Below are 21,233 nucleotides of genomic sequence, written 5' to 3'. Positions count from 1 at the left end.
CAGTCTTTTGAAATTGCCCCATTTGTTGCCATCTCAATGAAATATGGTGGCTATATGATACAAGGTCCATAAAAAGAATGACACTGGAAGACAACAGAAAGCCTGTCTGGAGTTTGACCTGTCATAATCCTTTTGGGAGTGATGAAGCCAAGTTAGACCTTTTGGAGAGTAGGGAAGCTGTAATGCTCACTGAAGAGTTAAGCAAGCAGCAATTAGGAAAAGGAGCAAATCAATGAGCTATGTAGCAGGTTTACAAGAAGAGTGGTGCAAATCTCCCGTAGGGAGGTGCATGAGACTCATTCATGACCATTGGGTCACCCTATGGTACCCGAACCCTTGACAGTTAAAAGGGCCATGCCACTGCATGGTCTAAGATGTTAATGATTTTTTCAAAGCTATTTTCTTTTTTCATTATGATAAAACTAAAGGAATATATCAATTTTTCACTAAAAACAAAATATTTACAGTGATGCAAAAAGACTTTTAAACTAAGTTTTTGTCCGTTTCAACTCATTTCTCTATAGAACTCTGAGCTATTTGATAAAAGTGCAAAATCCCAGTATTTTCAGTGATAACTCTCTAAGTGGCCATGTATCTTTTCCACAAAATAAAGAGAACGGGACTCAAGAGTCAACAAAGTTTCAGTGCTCTTTGCTCTTTACTATGTTACAAGCCCTGCTACTCGCATCTGTTTCATTGTGGACCTGATGTTTTTCTCTGATGTGGCGTTCGCACACAAGGCCATAGCAATTTGCACCTGCCTTTTAAGAGTTGCAACACACTCGGGCTTCTGTTACAGGACCTGGGACAGCAACAGTCAGGTCCACAGGGGGAGGTGTGTGTAGATGAGTGTATAGGAGGAGGGGTACCCGGAGAGTGTAAATGCAGAGCCGCTAACAGATTCTGTGTTCTCAGTCTCACACTGGGATGGAGGAGCAAGTGGAAAAGTTAGCTGGACATTTAAAAGGAATTTCAGCCATTGCTCAGGGGAGAACATGCCTGGTGGGTCTTTTCATTTGATTTGACGTGTTTGAGGTGGTGGGGGGGGGGGGGTTATGAGGCTTTTTTTTTCCACAATAACATTTATAGGGATGGGTTGCGTTAAGATTTTAACGGTACTACTACTCTTACCAATACTGCTTATCATCCGTTTTTTAACGGTGCTCTTATCGTTCTATTTGTTATTTTTCATAAGAGAAAAAACAAAACGAATTAAGAACAGAATTAACATTGCTTTATTTTCTCATGTCTGCACTGAACGTTACTTTTAATCATCAACCCATGTTTGTTTAATTTAGTTAACTTCGTGTAGGCTCTAGGCTGCTAGCATACATCATATACTTGAGGTGGTTGGTTCAATGAGAGATGAACTACGAGCTAGGTAGTCGAAAATTGAGTTCTTCTTAAATGCTCTCTGTTCTGACACTTTGTAATAATCGTCACGCTTTGTAATACATGTCACACTATTTAAAAAATCTTGTCACACTTTGTAATGACAATGCTGACATTGTAGTGTTACAATGAATTGTATTCTTACAATGAATTTGTTCTCTGCATTTAACCCATCCTATTGTATAAGAGCAGCAAGCAGCTGCAGCGCCCAGGAACCAACTCCAGTTCTTCTTTCCATTGCCTTGCTCAGGGGCACAGACAGGAGTATTAATCCTAACATGCATGTCTTTTTGATGGTGGGAGGAAACCGGCGCACTCAGAGGAAACCCATACAGACACAGGGAGAACATGCAGACTCCCCACAGAAAGGACCTGGGATGGCCTGGGGTTTAAACCTAGGACCTTCTTGCTGTGAGGCAACAGTGCTAACCACTGGGCCACCGTGCCACCCCCCCCCCCACACACACACACACACACACACTCACACACACTGTTTATACTTAGTAGAGTCCATGCTGACAATGCTTGTTGCCACAAGTGCAACAAGTCTTTTCCATGTAAGGGCAGAAACACAAGCAATCTGTCAAAACGTCTAGCGAAAGTGCATCAAATACAGGCAGAGGAATGCAGTTTCTCTGTTATTACAAATGTTATTACAATTACTGTTATTACAATGTTAGTACAAAGTGTGACAAGATTTTTTTTTTACATAGTGTGACAGGTGTTACAATGCGTGACGATTATTACAAAGTGTCGGTACAGAGGGCATTTAAGAAAAACTCAGTTTTCGTTGGTTGAAAACACCAGCTCAGTGTGGATGGAAGGACAAAACAGAGAAAAAAAGATGGGTTTTCAATTCTATCTGTGTTAGTGTGGATGTACTCTAGATCTGTTCCTCTGCCCACCTACCCAAACTCTCTCTCAACCATATTTTGCCTATTATTATCCTCCTCCTGTTTTCTGATGAAAATACTTAGGGTCATCTGAAAGTCATACAATGACTATTTTTTCCTCATTGTTTCTTTTCTTTCTGCTTTTCACTATGGATGCAAGATATTGGATTTTTGCCAATATTCGATATGCCTATATATTCAAACTCATTTTGGCCAATTGCCAATGCCAATACTGATATATATATATATATATATATATATATATATATATAGATAGATATACACTCAACACAGATACAGCTCCTAAAAGCAGCTGATGAGTGCACGACGCATGAAACAGGCCTGTACTGCAATTATTAAGACCTTTTTCCTGTATCTGTGTTGATATTCCGCTCCTCATTAGTTGAGCACTTATAACACCATTGACGGTTTTGGGAAAAAAACGCTATATACACTACCGTTCAAAAGTTTGGGATCACCCAAACAATTTTGTGTTTTCCATGAAAAGTCACACTTATTCACCACCATATGTTGTGAAATGAATACAAAATAGAGTCAAGACATTGACAAGGTTAGAAATAATGATTTGTATTTGAAATAAGATTTTTTTTTACATCAAACTTTGCTTTCGTCAAAGAATCCTCCATTTGCAGCAATTACAGCATTGCAGACCTTTGGCATTCTAGCTGTTAATTTGTTGAGGTAATCTGGAGAAATTGCACCCCACGCTTCCAGAAGCAGCTCCCACAAGTTGGATTGGTTGGATGGGCACTTCTTTGAGCAGATTGAGTTTCTGGAGCATCACATTTGTGGGGTCAATTAAACGCTCAAAATGGCCAGAAAAAGAGAACTTTCATCTGAAACTCGACAGTCTATTCTTGTTCTTAGAAATGAAGGCTATTCCATGCGAGAAATTGCTAAGAAATTGAAGATTTCCTACACCGGTGTGTACTACTCCCTTCAGAGGACAGCACAAACAGGCTCTAACCAGAGTAGAAAAAGAAGTGGGAGGCCGCGTTGCACAACTGAGCAAGAAGATAAGTACATTAGAGTCTCTAGTTTGAGAAACAGACGCCTCACAGGTCCCCAACTGGCATCTTCATTAAATAGTACCTGTTAGAGCCTGTTTGTGCTGTCTCTGAAGGGAGTAGTACACACCGGTGTAGGAAATCTTCAATTTCTTAGCAATTTCTCGCATGGAATAGCCTTCATTTCTAAGAACAAGAATAGACTGTCGAGTTTCAGATGAAAGTTCTCTTTTTCTGGCCATTTTGAGCGTTTAATTGACCCCACAAATGTGATGCTCCAGAAACTCAATCTGCTCAAAGAAGTGCCCATCCAACCAATCCAACTTGTGGGAGCTGCTTCTGGAAGCGTGGGGTGCAATTTCTCCAGATTACCTCAACAAATTAACAGCTAGAATGCCAAAGGTCTGCAATGCTGTAATTGCTGCAAATGGAGGATTCTTTGACGAAAGCAAAGTTTGATGTAAAAAAAATCTTATTTCAAATACAAATCATTATTTCTAACCTTGTCAATGTCTTGACTCTATTTTCTATTCATTTCACAACATATGGTGGTGAATAAGTGTGACTTTTCATGGAAAACACGAAATTGTTTGGGTGATCCCAAACTTTTGAACGGTAGTGTATATATATATATATATATATATATATATATATATATATATATATATATATATATATATATATATATATATATATATATATACACACACACATCTGTATTTATTTCATTGAAGAGAACACCAAGTCTGTCCTGTACTAGAATTATAATAATATAATTTCACAATATTACATTTAATTTCACACCAGGGCTGTGAAACAAAATTATAAAACATTAATTTCTTGACCTTATCCACATGCCAACTAAATAAGTCTGGTGTAGTTTCCGATCATGTCCGCTAGAGTCGCTCCTTACACATGAGGGCACAATTGGGGAGAAAAGGGAAAAATCCCCAAAAAAAAAATGTGTGCTTAGTAACACTCTTATTTGAGCATGCTTTTTAATATCATAATGAATATTTAGTACTGTCGCATGCACATAAGTGAGTGCATCACCTTATTGGCCATGCAAATCGGCAAAAATTTCATACCTGCCGATGCCAATAATGAACTTCTTAAGTTTTTGTCGTCTGATACCGATCTTGCACCAATATCATCGTGCATCCGTACTTTTCACCTCAATCCTCTCATTCTCATCTGCTTATTCTTTCTCAAACTCCCTCTCACCTCTTTTCTGCTCCTTTTTCTTCTCCCCACTTTTTCATCCCTCTCTCTGCCTGCCTTTTTTTTTCTGCATTTTTTGGTCCCATTCTTCCTGCAGGCCCTTTCATTTCCTTCTTTGCCCATGATGAGCTGTGAGATAGGGTCATGGACGCCTGCCTTTGTGGCACCAGCCTCTTGATTGTCTTTCTTCTCCCATTCCACCCTCCCTCCCTGCCTCTCTCTCTGTCTGTTTCCTTCCTTCACTTTCTCTCTCTCTCTCTCTCTCTCTCTCTCTCTCTCTCGCTCTCTTTCTTTCTCTCCCCCCTCCACCATCCTATTCCACAAGCTTCCTTCGTACATATTAAAAGTCTCTACCTATTCTATCTGTATGTTAATGGACCTAGCCACAATTGGAGACCTCCCTCCCCCACTCCAGTTTTCCCCTCCCCTCTCTGACTGCAAAGGGGGATCTTTTGCTATTAGTTTTTATCTCTGCTGCTTGTTCTTCCTGAAAAGTAAAACTTGAAAGCACATTGACGCTAAGAAAATTACACTGTTTTATGACTGTACACCACATGCTGAATTAGCTCATCAGGTCTCAGTAGGTGATTTCCCTAATCATTGATATAGTGTTTATTGTCATCATTATTGTAACCGGGGTTTGATCCTGTATAATGTGTTTTAGGGTTGCAGGGATCCCGAAGGCCCCTTTGAATGCATGTCTGCATTTCACAGTTTTTGTCATGTGACGTATGTGTTCCAAGCTCTTATAGTGAAAGATTTGCTAATACTGGTAATGTTGCATTTGTGGGCTAAAGCATAATATAATGAGGGCAACAAAAGAGTCTGAGGTACTGACTCCTTGAGGACCCTATCAGCACTGGAGTCACGACTTATCAAAACCTTTTACAATAGGCAACATAAAACATCAAAAACACACAAAGTATGCATATACCTGTTTTCATTTCTGTAACCTGTTTATGAATATACTATGCCATGCAAATTGGTACATCATTATTCAGACAATATCTGGGCATGAAATGTGCTTGAGAAATTGCATTATGGTCCAGAAGGAAAACAAAGTATACATGTTTAACTGTAATAAAGCATGGTAAATTTCAACAGCATTATTACTGAATAAGTGCAAGGAAAGCCCACCCACAGATACAGCACTTACAGATGACTTAGAAATGTGTCTGTCTCAAGTGCGACCAGGTAGTGTAGAGGTGTATTCCATTGCCTACCAACACAGGGATCGCCGGTTCAAATCCCCATGTTACCTACGGCTTGGTCAGGCATCCCTACAGACACAATTGGCTGTGTCTGCGGGTGGTAAGCTGGATGTGGGTATGGGTCCTGGTCGCTGCATTGGCACCTCCTCTGATCAGTCGATGCTCCTGTTCAGGGGGGAGGGGGAACTGGGGTGAATAGCGTGAACCTTCCACATGCTATGTCCCCCTGGCGAAACTCCTCACTGTCAAGTGAAAACAAGTGGCTGGCGACTCTACATGTATCAGAGAAAGCATGTGGTAGTTTGCAGCCCACCCCCAGATCAGTAGAGGGGGTGGAGCAGCGACCGGGACAGCTCGGAGGAGTGGGGTAATTGGCCAGATACAATTGGGGAGAAAAAGGGGGGAAAAATCAGTAAACAGGAAAATTTTATTTGTCATTTCATCTTATGTACTTCATACACAAAGAAACGAAATTCTCTTTCCCCCAACCTACAGCAGTACAACACAAAAGACAAAAACACATCCAAAAACACAAAAACTGAGAGAACAAAACAAAAAATTAATAATAAACCACAAACAGCCAACAACACAGTCCACCCAGTGCAACACAGTCCAAAAACTCCACCGTCTAGAGCACAAACACCAGCCAAGATGACTGTCAGAACTGCCGGTCTGCATGGGCTAGCAGTTAGCTTAGCCAACCCCATTTCCGCGTCCTGTCCCGACCTCCCTCGGTGTTTCCCCTTCAGGTGACGCTCCAGGCAGGGCTGTGTTTGCTGGGCCCATCGGACGCAGCAGACCAGGCTCCCTCAGCCGATCCAATGCTAGCTCTCCAGCCAGACACACTCCACACGACGACACAAACACAGACGCAGACAAAAACACTGCAACAAGGCACGGCCACCTCCAGACCACCTCGGTGTTTCCTCTCAGGCAGGGCTAAGGGCTAGCAGTAAGCTTAGCCTGCCCTGCTTAAAAATAAAAAAGGATAATAAATAAATTAGAGAAATTAAATGTGTCTGTCTCCCCGTGGCCTCCTATATTTGTGGGTCACCCTTGCAGATGAATTAAGATAGTTTAAAAAATGTTTGAGATCAAACAACAATTGACGACACCTATTATTGTGGTTCTGTTGTTGATTCAACATCTTTGGTACCGAATCTCTTATAGTTTTAAGATACATTTTATACAAGTTGCATATACTTTGTGATGTGATTGTTTCGATTGCATGTTCTGACAGACTAATTTTAGTAAATTTTGTTGCAAACATTTATTGAAAAGGAAACAGTAACCTTTAGTAAAATAAATACGAACTTGTGTGACACAATCAAAAAAACACAACAGTGTAGCAGTTTCACCGCAATGGAAAAATGTAAAAAATGTCAAATTAATTATTAAATTAAAAATTAAAGATCCACCCATATAAAAAAAAACAAATCAAATACTGGTTATGTAAACAAAACGGAATAACTTATTTAGCATAGCTTTTCACTGGCTTTCATTCTGATCATTGGCTGTAGCTTGTCGCAGCCTTCATTTTCAGTCACAGCATATTTCATACTACAGGATTTGGACTCCCCAACAGGTCCAGATATTTAGCCTGCTAGATATCTGGGATGCGTCTGCAATGCATTGGCAAGACTCTCGGCCCGCGTATTTGAACAGTTCACACATAGCGCTCGAGCGCTGATTTGTTAGCGCCAAGCCAATGCTGATTTGCCTCTGATCTGGGGCTTTTGTCAGGGAGTGGAAAATCAAAATCACAATCATGTAGTGTGAACTAGGCATAACCTAACCCCTGCAATGAGGCTGAGATCCTCTCAGGAAGAAGATATTAACATAAAGCCGACCAACTCAGCGCAAACTGCTGGTCACACAATAATGTTTTTAGTTTAGATGTTGTTGTTTTTTTCTTGCCCCTTTTCATCATCCCAGTTTACCATCCAGTTTCCCGTTCTCTTAAAAGCCCCACCATTGCACAACTCTAAGGCAGTTGGGGGAGGGCATAGACTTCCCTGTATCTTCCGGTACACACAGAGCCAACCAACTGCTTCTTTTCCACTTCATTTCAGCCAACCATCCCCCCCGTAGGGAGCGTATCACCAAACTCCACCTGCAACTACTGGTGCCCCGTCAACTATAGGGGTCACTAGTTGCAATGACAGGAGATATTACCCCTATTTGTTCCCCACTCGAGCACTTCCAGTTGTGCTCACTGAAATGCCTAACCAAACCAGAGGCAAACAGCAGGGAAGTGCTACCATAATAGAGAGGATACACAATAGCCACTAAACACATAACTACCGTTACCACCATGACACAGGTTGACACAACTTGAAATTTAGTTGGGTAGTGGCCTGACACAGCAGCGGTGTAGGAAGAGACAGTCAGGTCAGCAATGTTTACTGCACGTGCAAGAACCATGTTGTCCATCCATCCATCCATCCATTATCAAAACCGCTTATGTAACTCACGGTCACGGAGTGAGACGTTGTCCATAGTCGGTTTTATTTATTTAGGTCCACAAATATCTGCCATTAGTTCCTTCTGCATTTTAAATGTGCTAAATGCTTTTGCACCCATTTGATCTTTCACTCCAACAAACGTAACCTTAGTGCCCATGTCAGCACTAAGGTTACACCCATGAAACATAGCTCTGGTTTACCCCATGACTCATAACAGTCATGTCAGTCACTTAGCTGGGCGGCTCAATCTGTACGGATCAAGCTCACTATTTCACACATATCAATGACACATCTCTCTTCTTTCCTTGCTATTCTTGCAAGTCCCCCTCTGCCTTTGGAAAGAATGACACAATCATCCATCCACAGGATAAAAGTGACCGTGTGTTCTTCCATTCCCGCATTACTGATGAATCTTTGATTGTGGACACCCTGTCCTGTTGTCATAAACCAACATGATGTTCACTTTCCATCGGTCTGCTCCCAGGACCTTAGCTATAAGTACTTTGTGGTGTCATAACTGGTCTGAGGTTTCCTGCGCATGAGTCAATTAAGCTGCTTTAGTACTCTTCCTTGATAACAAAATCAGGTCTGTCTGTTTCTGAATGGCTACGTGTTTTGGTTGTCCTACACTAAACAAGGAAATATCTTGTTCAGGCCAGTTGTGCCATGTGTAATTTTAGATGATTTGTATTTGACTTAGCTACTGATACCATTAGTGTGCCTCGGTTTGCAGTGTATGCGTGGATAATGTGTATGCATGGGCCCACGCTTACTTAATTGTGTGTGTATGTGCTTGCGTTTTGCGTATGTGTCCTTGTTTATGCGTGGTTGAGTGAGAGCCATTCGTTGATTGTAATTTGATGGACATTTCAGCTACCCTTCCCCCAGCTGTCCTTATCCCCTATTCCCCTTCCAATGGCCTTCACACTCCCTTTTAGCACCTTTGTCAGTGCAGCCCCCTCCCCTTTTTTATTCATACACACACACACACACACACACACACACACACACACACACACACACACACACACACCCATTCACATTCACCCCCGTACAACCCCAGAGGTACCAGATGAGTCCCTCAGTCTCTCACAAAGGAACCCCTCCTCGCACTGTCCTGAAATCTAACTGTTACCCAACACACACACACACACACACACGCACACACACACACACACACTATTCTGACATTGCACAGATGGAAGCTGAATAAAGCTGGGTGATAATCAATGCTCCACTCACCACACCGCTGATATTTGTAACCTCTACCAAAAGAGGCCAAAAAGAATTGACAAAGAATGCCATTGCTTGGTCTCTCTCTCTCTCTCTCTCTCTCTCTCTCTCTCTCTCTCTCTCTCTCTCTCTCGCTCACTCACTCTCTGTTTCACACACACACGCACACACACACACACGCACACACACACATATTCAGTACTGCAGCAATATTCAAATCATCCCACCCTGTGGAATCATCTAAAACAGTGGTTCTCAATCAGATCCTCTCAGGTACCAACAGTACTTTTTAGACATAAAGTTGAATCGGTTCATCTGGACACAACGTTTATCCCCAAGTTTCAACTTTCTTTCTTTGCTTTTCTTACCTGGATTATATTATTGAGCATACATAAGGACAACAGTACTTCTCGTTTTCTATTCTGCCAGGTAGCTCACTAAATTCACCTGTTGTTCTAGGTCTAGAACTTCCCTGTTGGGGAGCTGGAATAACTGGCTCTATAGGTGAATGTAATGAACTACCTGGGAGAATATAAAACCAGCAGCGCTGGTGGTACTTGAGGACCAGATTGAGAACCATTGATGTAGAATCTCTACATGCTGTCGTGTTACAGGCCTCGTTGAAGAGTGGTAAAAGTCTTTCCATCTTTATCACTGCATGTTCAAAGAGGACTCTTGCCTACATGCTTGTGTAGAGAATGGATCATTGCAATTCTTTCTTGGCCCTTCTCTGAGTTGCTTCACATCTGCTGTCTCCTCTTAGCCACCAATCTTTTCTTGTTTGCACCTATCTGTCTGTCAGTCTGTCTATCTGTCTGCTTACTTTTTGGTAGGAAAACCTCAATTTCGTGTTGCTGGCTCTTCCTTTGCAGCCTCACCACTCCATTCCCTAATATGTTGAATTTGGACTATTGTTCTATATATTGGCAAATATACTTGATAGATGAAAGGGGCAAAAAAAAGTCAAAAACACCACACCAAGGATGTGATGAACCATTTGTAACATTAGATAATTTGGCTCATTTTGTTTCATTGGTGGGGGATTTTTTTCCTGCCCCTGTGTGTATATATTAGGCATCTGATTGGCCTGCATATGCAGTGGCCATGTAGGCAGGCACACACAATCAATTATTTTCCAGAGGGAGTTAGTGATTAGCATTTAATTCTGTAAAGACCTAGTTACTCTACCTACCTGTTCACCCCCCCCCCTTTCTCTCTTTCTCGCTCTCTCATTCTGCCTTTTTTCTGTCTTTTCTCCCCATTCTCTTTCTCTGTCTCACACACACACACAAAGGAGCACACACACTACTCTAATGAGGTGGTGACCAGTCTCTGGTAATAATTGCCTGTAACTTCTATAATTTCTTCAGAGCTTATTAATCACATGTAGAGTTATTTAAAATCGCATAAATGAATCTTCGATTAAAAAGACCCATCAAAGGCTCCAAACAATTAAAGAGTCAGATAGGATTTCCCCTGGGCTCGGGCCATTTTTATTTGACCACAGCATTCAGGTGATTATCCCATTTTGATGCGACCAGGCGGTGATTAATGTAGCCATACGTTTAAGTGAGTCTCTCCCCTGTCATACCTCCATCCATGCCCGGCTTCAGCAGCAAGCCAGAACACCTTTACTGACCTAAATCATGAGTAGTTACAACCGGCACTTCTATCTTCCAGTTTTCATGATTTATTCTAAGTCACACAGGTGATTTTATTTAATTATGAGCAGACAGTGCTTTTTGTGGTGTATTTACTGTAGGTCACTCTGTGTGCATAGACATATACTAAAATGTGCACAATTGGGTATTATTCTGGTGAGTGAGATAGTGTCAGTTTTTTTACTTGTTGTTGCGTATGTGTGCATGCATGCGTGTGTGTGTGTGTGTGTGTGTGTGTGCGCGTGTGTGTGTGTGTGTGTAAGAGAGAGAGAGAGAGGGATATGTATTGATATTGTACTCAGTGCTATGCTGTATGTGTGTGTATGTTTATGCATTTGAACCATAATCAGGCCCAGGAGGCAGTTTGTGTCTTGTATATCAACAGGGAGTCTGAAAATAACTTGTCTTAGTGTGTGTGTGTGTGTGTGTGTGTGTGTGTGTGTGTGTGTGTGTGTGTGTGTGTGTGTGTGTGTGTGTGTGTGTGTGTGTGTGTGTGTGTGTGTGTGTGTGTCAAGGTAGGATGACAAGCCAAAGCCATGCACCCTCATCTGGGTCAAATTCCATCAGACATCATCAGTCTGCCAGGGTTAGTTTCTGGAGCGGAGGTGGGGAGCTGGATATTAAAGACATCACTCTGGACCTGCTTCTCTTTCTCCCTCTCTCCTTTCCTCACTCCCTACTCTACTGAGGCAACGGGCAATGATTGATGAGATGGGTATCCAGCACATAGGGGCACCCAGAAGCATCCATGCCACCCCTCTTTTACCGACACAGATGTATACACACACACACACACACCGCATACTCTCTGTGATATGAGAGTAATTAACCTCAGACTGTGTTAACCCCAGCTGCCCATTAGAAGGACACCAGGATTGATGGGACTCCCCCCAGTCCTTCACAATCTCTACAGCCTAGACAGGATTAGCACACACTGGAATGCGTTAGCATTTTTCTGTTGCAAAATCAACTACACTGGGCTAACCATACTAAGTTTGAATGCTCACAGACAAGACTGTTGTCTTGCCATAGTCAGGTCATCTGATTGATTATTTAAAACTAAGTATAAACGGGAACTTTAGCAGGATTCACAGGTTTGGGTTTTGATTTTGGTGGGGGGAAAAAAAACAATCAGTGGTGCGGCAGATTGAGAGCAAAAAAAAAGCGCACGGATAATTGATATCCCTGCTGCATTGCTTTGTAAGCTTTCCATATCCTTCACCTTAACATATGAACCTGTCTAGTGAAAAACAAACAAGGAGAAATCAAGGTTAAAGATACTAGAACAGTCTGTGCCAGTTTGTCAGTGGTTTAGTTTTTCCCTATCAATTTGACCATTGCCAATGGGTCTTCAAAGAGGCAGTTTGCAAGAGCAGTAATCAATAATCACTTTTTCTGTCAAAATAAACTAATGATGCCAGCCATGTAGATGCACTGCACCTTATCCCTCTTCTAGAAGTTGTAGATGTTGATAACGTACAGGATTGGTGAGCAGATAATGTGCCAGACCACTAATAACTAATAATGATAAAAATAATAATATAATAATGAATAATAAATACTAAAAACAATACTTTTTTCTTCAATTTTCTTAAATACTTCAATTGTAAATTGTATATTGCAAACTGGAATGCATGTGTACCTGTTGCACTTTGTTGTTTGCACATCTCAGCACTCGTACCTTTTTTCGTTTCACTGCACTTGGGACTTGTACTTGTGTGTACGTGACAAATAAAACTATTGAATCTTGAATCTCTGAAATTATAAATAATGATTAAATAATAAAAATAATAATAATGTGACCCTGACAGTCTGCAGAAATCGAGGATTTGTAGTTCTTTTAACATTTAACAGCGATTCTTAGAAACCCCCGACACACAAAAATAAACCAGATGCTAATCTGTGCACCTGGCCACCTACTGACCACCATACCCGGCATGGCTTCCAGTCTTGAACATTATAATGCAAACCCTCCATTTCTCTACAGTGGAGCCGAAGTCTTTGTCCCCTTTGGTTTGTCAACTTTGCTGATAGGGTTGAACGCCTGTTAACAGTGTGCTATACTGCAGTAGCTGCTCTTCGTGAAGTACAGATATCATCGAAATCAGTGCTGACAAGTCCATTTACACGGGCCGATCTCAGTGTTATTTATCTAATTGTACCTCCAGACACGACAAATAGAATTCATGGGTCAGTATTGGTGGACATGTCTCATTTACAACCTCTTCCACTCTCACCTCTTTCTCTGACCTCTGGAACCCAGCTCATGTCTGAAATATTGGCCTCCAGACCTGGATAGTGGAGCGGAACTCTTGTAGTGGAGATATCACATGTGACATCACTGTTTCAGCCCTCAGCCTTAGTGGGTGCACCGGCAGTGTTTGGTAAACCTGATGAGTGTTCAGTCCACACAAGCTGGACACATCTTTGTGGTCTGCCTCCAGTATACAGTGCTCGCTGAAATTATTGGCCCTGTTGGTTTAGAAAAAAAAACGAGCTCAAAAACCCTCAAAACAGCCCTTGCAACATGAACACTGCTAGAAATTTGCTATACTTTTAACACTTGGCTCTTTTAACATTCTAATCACAAAGTAAATTGTTATGGCTAACAAAAGGTGGTGGTGGTCGGTATTGTCGGCACCTGAAATTGTTAATAAAATATTCATCAAATATTCACACTTAATTCAAAAAAACCATGTCGTGTTCATTTATTATGAAACTCATAATTCAAAAGAGAGACTGTGGAGACATTTGACATTTGAATGCAGATCCTGAGGGGTTTTCAGATTTGAGAATGTTGTGATGATTCCTTAACCAAACTCTGCTGATCTCCACTGGCTCCTGTCACATGCAAGGAAAGGTGGATTCAAACAACAACCTTCAAGAGACTTTGATAAGTTATGCAGAGTTGAGCAGTAGTATCCTAGACATCCATTTGAAAACGTTTCATACCAACTTTTTTTAAACAGATGTGGAATAAAAGTTTCTCAGAAAATTGTGAAATAAAGTACATGTCTGTTTGTTGCAGCTGTCTGTATGTGTTTATGAATGTGTGTGTCTGTCTGTGTCTGTATGTCTCTGTCTCTTATCCAGTTTAAGGAATTATTCAAAATGTTCAAAAATATAAAAGTTATGGGGTGTCCAGGTAGCGTAGTGGTCTACTCCGTTGTCTACCAACACGGGGATCACCGGTTCGAATCCCCATGTTACCTCCGGCTTGGTCGGGCGTCCCTACAGACAAAGTTGACCGTGTCTGCAGGTGGGAAACCGGATATGGGTATGTGTCCTGATTGCTGCACTAGCACCTCCTCTGGTCGGTCGAGGCGCCTGTTTGGGGGGGAGAGAGAACTGGGGGGAATAGTGTGATCCTCCCATGCGCTACGTCCCCCTGGCAAAACTCCTCACTGTCAGGTGAAAAGAAGCGGCTGGCAACTTCACGTGTATCAAAGGAGACGTGGTAGTCTGCCGCCCTCCCCAGATTGGCCAAGGGGGTGGAGCAGTGACTGAGACAGCTCAGAAGAGTGGGGTAATTGACGGATACAATTAGGGAGAAAAAGGGAGGAGGAGGGGGGGGGTCCCAAAAAAAAGTATAAAAGTTATTCAAATGACCTGACTCAGTTTTCTCTCTCTTTTCAGGATCATTCCTTCATCATGCAGTATAATGATGGCAATGCGGAGGTGGTGTCAATGTGGGTTTGCCACTGTCTGGAGGAAAGGAGGGCACAGCAGGCCCAGGGACACATGTGACCTCCCTTCAACTTTTGACCCTGACCCTTGAGAGCTCACCAAGGATTTGAAGGTCAATTATGTCCATATGCACTGTACCACTGAATTAATGTGGACTGACAAAAAAAGTGGACACTTTTCAATGGTTTATGGTCTGTGAGGGATTGGTAACCTCAAAGCACTCTTAAGCCATGGCAGTGGAGACGTTGCATCTTTGATGCTGGGATCAGATGAGACGGTTATTGGAATATTCTCTCGCTGCCCTCACTGTCAGACAGGATTCAGCATGTCCTTCCGATGGCCTTCTCAAACCTGAATTTGTCTCCATATTGTTTGGAGATGCTCTGGGTGTGTGCGGTGCGTACTCCTGTCTGATTTTGGCGATAGCCCTGACTGAAAGGATGTGTGTAAAGGAATGACCTTAAAACATGAAATTGCTTTACATGGGCAAACAAGTGTTTTCCCAGATTACCCTGTTGCGCTTTATCGTCCGCTGTCTCTCTCGTCAATGTTTTTTCCTATGTGTAACTGCCTTTCTCTGTGCCTGTTTTTCCAACGATGTATTTTATTACCTCATTTAAAATTGCCACAGTTATTTCTAGGATTTTACCCCCCCACACACACAAACACACAAACACTATATATATAAAACTTTGTTAAAAGAAACAACGGTAGGGAGCAAAATAATCCAGTGAGTCCAGTGACTCACTGGATTATATATACATATATATATACATATATATAGTGTGTGTGTGTGTGGAGCTGCCAGGGAGGATGTTTATGGATGTGGTGAGGGAGGACATGCAGGTGGCTGATGTGACAGAGGACAATACAGAGGACAGGAAGAAATGGAAATGGATGATTCACTGTTGCGACCCCTAACGGGAGCAGCCATAAGTAGTAGTATATATATATATATATATATATATATATATATATATATATATAGTGTGTGTGTGTGTGTGTATAATATATATATATTCATTTCATTTCTATGTCCTTGGAGCACAGCCTTTCTCTCTCAGTACTCACCAACTATCTCATAAGGTTATCACAACACAGGGCAAGGGGGGCAAGGCATGTCTAAGCCCCCCTGTCCATTTGGAGACTAGGAATAATACTGGTACTGCAGTCCCTCAGCTGGCTGCAAACCGTGGTGATATTCAAGGAGCAAGAAAATGCAACAGGATATTGAGAAGCATCCCACTGTTTTACCAATGCTAATGTTGACAGAAGTTACTCCCTATGCTCTTGCCAAAGAGAGTTCAGGTTTCTTTCCTGTTTTCCCTATTCTTGCACAACTCTTTCCCAGTTCTTGTTTCCATGCCTTATGTTGAATGCTGTAATTGCTATAAAGCGATCTGTTGAAGAGGGAACTCTTCCAGTGAAGCTGATCTCGCATTTCATTCAGTATCTATTATTTGTTCAGCGTTGTTGGTTTTTGTTTGTTTGTTGCAACTGTGATGGGGGAGACAAAACAGATAGCTTGAAAACTGATGCATTCACAGAAAGTTGAATCAGTTCATCTGGACACAATGTTTATTGAGAGAAATGTTCTTTCACTCATCTAAGTGACCTCTTCAGTCTCAACTGACTGCAGCCATTACGGCCTATTGTTTGTATTAACTCAGTGACTTATAACATCTGTAAGTTTCTGGTATCTATCTTTAACCTGTTGGTAGGCAGTAATGAACATCACATTCAGAACATTATGGATTTTGTGGATAGGGTGAGGGACATCATTATGGAGGCGGATGAAACAATGGTCTCTTATGATAAGTCTCTTCACGTGTGTTCCTGTTGATGAAGCAGTGGGGGTAGTCTGTATGAAATTACAAAACAACTGCACCCTTAGCAATAGGACCACCCTTAACACTGACCAAGTGTGTCTGCTCCTGAAGCTGTCTTCAGTCCGCGTACTTCACATACAAGGGGCAGTACTATAGGCACAAACATGGGTGTGCTATGGGTTCCCCAGTCTCACCTATAGTTGCCAACTTGTATATGGAGGAAGTGGAAAAGAGGGCTCCGATGTCCAATCCAGGGACACCACCTAGCCATTGGTTCAGATTTGTGGACGACACCTGGGTTAAAATTAAATCTCAGGATGTACCACATTTCACCGACCACATTAACTCTGTGGACAACCACATCAAGTTCACCAGAGAGGATGTGAAACATGACAGCTTAGCCTTCTTAGACTGTGAAACTGCAGTTGGTGATGGGGGACATTTGATGTTTACCTTAAACCAACACATACTGATCAGTACTTAGTTTGACTGTCATCATCCACTGGAGTACAAACTAGGAGTCATCAGGATGCTGTACCACTGAGCTGACAATATCCCCGCCAACACAGCGGCTGGAGAAGGGGAGAAATCCCACATTAAACAGGCCCTGATTAAGTGTGGTTATCCTAACTGGGTATTCGTCACAGCCAGGAAGACGCCCAAACAGTGCACCAGCCGATCGAAGAGAGGAGAAGGACAACAGCTGCCTAAGTGGTGGGAGTGTTGGAACAGTTGAGACACGTATTTTCCAAACACCACGTCTCAGTTGCTTTTATACCCCAAAACACGCTGAGCCAGAAATTGGTCCACCCCAAGGACTGGGTCCCCCAGCACAAACCAAACCAAACAGATGCTGGCCAAGAGCATGGCACAACACAGGGGAGCTAACACGTCAGGCCAGGACTCCACAGTCTACACCATCTACAGGCCAGTGGCCAGTCTTTCAAGGATGAGAATGTGCACATCCTTGATAGGGAGGAACGCTGGTTTGAACGGGGAGTCAAAGAGGCCATCTACACTACCGTTCAAAAGTTTGGGATCACCCAAACAATTTCGTGTTTTCCATGAAAAGTCACACTTATTCACCACCATATGTTGTGAAATGAATAGAAAATAGAGTCAAGACATTGACAAGGTTAGAAATAATGATTTGTATTTGAAATAAGATTTTTTTTACATCAAACTTTGCTTTCGTCAAAGAATCCTCCATTTGCAGCAATTACAGCATTGCAGACCTTTGGCATTCTAGCTGTTAATTTGTTGAGGTAATCTGGAGAAATTGCACCCCACGCTTCCAGAAGCAGCTCCCACAAGTTGGATTGGTTGGATGGGCACTTCTTTGAGCAGATTGAGTTTCTGGAGCATCACATTTGTGGGGTCAATTAAACGCTCAAAATGGCCAGAAAAAGAGAACTTTCATCTGAAACTCGACAGTCTATTCTTGTTCTTAGAAATGAAGGCTATTCCATGCGAGAAATTGCTAAGAAATTGAAGATTTCCTACACCGGTGTGTACTACTCCCTTCAGAGGACAGCACAAACAGGCCCTAACAGGTACTATTTAATGAAGATGCCAGTTGGGGACCTGTGAGGCGTCTGTTTCTCAAACTAGAGACTCTAATGTACTTATCTTCTTGCTCAGTTGTGCAACGCGGCCTCCCACTTCTTTTTCTACTCTGGTTAGAGCCTGTTTGTGCTGTCCTCTGAAGGGAGTAGTACACACCGGGGTAGGAAATCTTCAATTTCTTAGCAATTTCTCGCATGGAATAGCCTTCATTTCTAAGAACAAGAATAGACTGTCGAGTTTCAGATGAAAGTTCTCTTTTTCTGGCCATTTTGAGCGTTTAATTGACCCCACAAATGTGATGCTCCAGAAACTCAATCTGCTCAAAGAAGTGCCCATCCAACCAATCCAACTTGTGGGAGCTGCTTCTGGAAGCGTGGGGTGCAATTTCTCCAGATTACCTCAACAAATTAACAGCTAGAATGCCAAAGGTCTGCAATGCTGTAATTGCTGCAAATGGAGGATTCTTTGACGAAAGCAAAGTTTGATGTAAAAAAATCTTATTTCAAATACAAATCATTATTTCTAACCTTGTCAATGTCTTGACTCTATTTTCTATTCATTTCACAACATATGGTGGTGAATAAGTGTGACTTTTCATGGAAAACACAAAATTGTTTGGGTGATCCCAAACTTTTGAACGGTAGTGTATGTGAAGGGGGAACAACCATCCCTGAACCGAGGGGGGTCTAAGAGTACATCTGCCGCCATCTTACAATGCTGTGATTGCAACCATTCCCAAATCCTCTTATGAATAGTACACATGGCCTTTGAAACTCTAGTTAATGATCACACCCATATTTGCATATGAAACCAATCGTTGGTTTCGGTCGTTATGCCACTATATTGTTTGTAAGGGTGGGGGTACCTGCACTCAGTTGAGACTGAAGAGGTCACTTAGATGAGTGATGAAACGTTTCCCTCAGTAAACATCGTATCCAGATGAACTGATTCAACTTTCTGTGATTGTCTTACCTGGATTATTGAGCATGCATCAAGATATGTATGATGCATTCAAATATGTCCAATCCCCACAATTCTGCCAGTAATTTATTAGTTTATAAATATCTTTTATGGACTTTTTTTTTTTTTAAAGCTGAATGAAAAATTTATTGGCTGAACAGTTTCGGTAGCCCTGCAGAGGGCCTTGCATTAATGTAGCACACTAGATACCAAAGCAAGCATCCTCACCCAAAGCTGACTGATTCGGACTTTATGATGAGCAAAAGTAAAGACAAAATGGTTGCGTCATCGGCTCACTAAAGGGACAATATCAAATGAATTACTTCGTCTTTAAAAGGTTAAATGTCGTTTAATGTTTCATATACAAAGTATTTGTTAATATTGAAAGTCATGGTTTTATTATTTTGGTTTAAATTCAAACTGTTTTGAGAGTTGAGTAGTTGACTCTCACCTGTATCAGAGCTGAAAACAAGCCTCTGTTACCTGTGATGCCGTCAAACGTACACCCCGCCATCATTCCTGTGTTGTTGTTTTTTTTCTACTCTGTACCAAATATTTGGGCAAAGTTTTGCATGTGAAATCATAATGTGTGCATTTTGGATTTTTTTCTTTGCCTATTTTCTCATTCTTTTACATTGAGAAGGGTTGCTATTTCACATTATGCTTTGATTGATGCTATACTGAGTTTACCGGCTTATCAGACAACACTAGAGAAGATGGTCAGCTAACATGAATATTTCAGTTTGTATTGTTAAACCCGCTTTATTGCCATGTTATATGCCCAAAGCATTTTCCCCAAGCTACAGCAGACAAGGACATGTATTCATGTCACCCCCGCCCCCATGGAAATGTCTGTGAGAAAATTTTTTAAAAAAAAATCTCCATTAGGAGTCCGATTTTATATTTTGTAAGCTGCTTTCAGTGAACCATTATACTGATCCCATGTTGTATTTTGTGAATCTTCCTTCTTGATTTCTTGTATTTAATGCAGGCTGCTGAAGAAGGAAATGACTCTCAAAAACCACATTTTCTTGTATTGAGATAACGTTGACTTTTTTTTTTCAAGAAAAACAATCACAGTAAAGGTTGAGTGGATAAATATTTACAGCAAATAATTGTTATTTGTTCTTGAGGAAGTAAGGGGGTGATTTCCTCAGAAATGAATGCAACTGTCACTTCACCTCCCAGTGCTCTCAGTATGAGCGAGGGTTATATCTTTCCTCCAAACCTGATGGTGACCTGTAAATTTACATTTCTTTACTTTTATTTATTTACTGTAATATAGTCACTTTTGCCTATTGTTATTAGCATCATGAAAATATAAGGACAGTATTACTGTGATTATTAGAAATCTGGCTCATCTGGATTAGTAAAATATTTCAAGACCTGAAATATACCGACTGTGGTTCATAGTTAATAAAATTCTATTTTTTGCATTACTCCACATATTTTGTTTTCTCTACTCCTTTGTTTAGCCAGTAGATTTGTTAGGTATAATGGGACTCAGCAATTACCCTTAACTGTGTCAAACTATAAGTACTTTCCTATTAAATAGACAGACAGACAGACAGACAGACATTGGGGGTCTGCCAAACTTGTTTTTTGGGGGTATATCCCCAGCATAATGTGCAAAGAAAGAAAATAAACAATTATTTATGTTTATTTTTTTGTATGCAAATCTAATTTATTTTAAAGTAAATTTAATAACCCTGTGTATCACAGTGTGTTTTTATGGTCTAGATGTCTTTAAGGATTTTATATTCTTTGTAGACCCGTTTTTTGGGGGGATTGGGTTATTTTTCCCCCTTTTTCTCCCCAATTGTACTTGGCTAATTACCCCACTCTTCCGAGCCATCCCAGTCGCTGCTCCACCCCCTCTGCTGAGCCAGGTAGGACTACAGACTACCACATACACTATTCCCCCCAGTTCCCCCTCCCCCCTGAACAGGCGCCCCGACAGACCAGAGGAGGCGCTAGTGCAGCGACCAGGACACATACCCACATCTGGCTTCCCACCTGTAGACACGGCCAATTGTGTCTGTAGGGATGCTCGACCAAGCCAGAGGCAACACGGGGATTCGAACCGA

The 21,233-nt window shown here is 41.6% G+C and overlaps 1 protein-coding gene across 1 annotated transcript in view; it reads left to right on the top strand.

Moving 5' to 3' along the window:
- map2k5 (mitogen-activated protein kinase kinase 5) overlaps positions 1 to 15,434 on the top strand; it is a 127,586-nt gene extending 112,152 nt beyond the window's left edge. Inside the window, exon 22 of the mRNA XM_056278631.1 lies at positions 14,741 to 15,434. Within this exon, the coding sequence (XP_056134606.1) occupies positions 14,741 to 14,851 (111 nt within the window). The 3' untranslated portion in view covers positions 14,852 to 15,434. The remainder of the gene's footprint in view (positions 1 to 14,740) is intronic.
- Positions 15,435 to 21,233: the final 5,799 nt, after the last annotated feature.

This window comes from Lampris incognitus, chromosome 4 (assembly GCF_029633865.1).
Source record: "Lampris incognitus isolate fLamInc1 chromosome 4, fLamInc1.hap2, whole genome shotgun sequence".
Lineage (NCBI taxonomy): Eukaryota > Metazoa > Chordata > Actinopteri > Lampriformes > Lampridae > Lampris > Lampris incognitus.
This window is presented reverse-complemented; position numbering and strand designations above follow the sequence as displayed.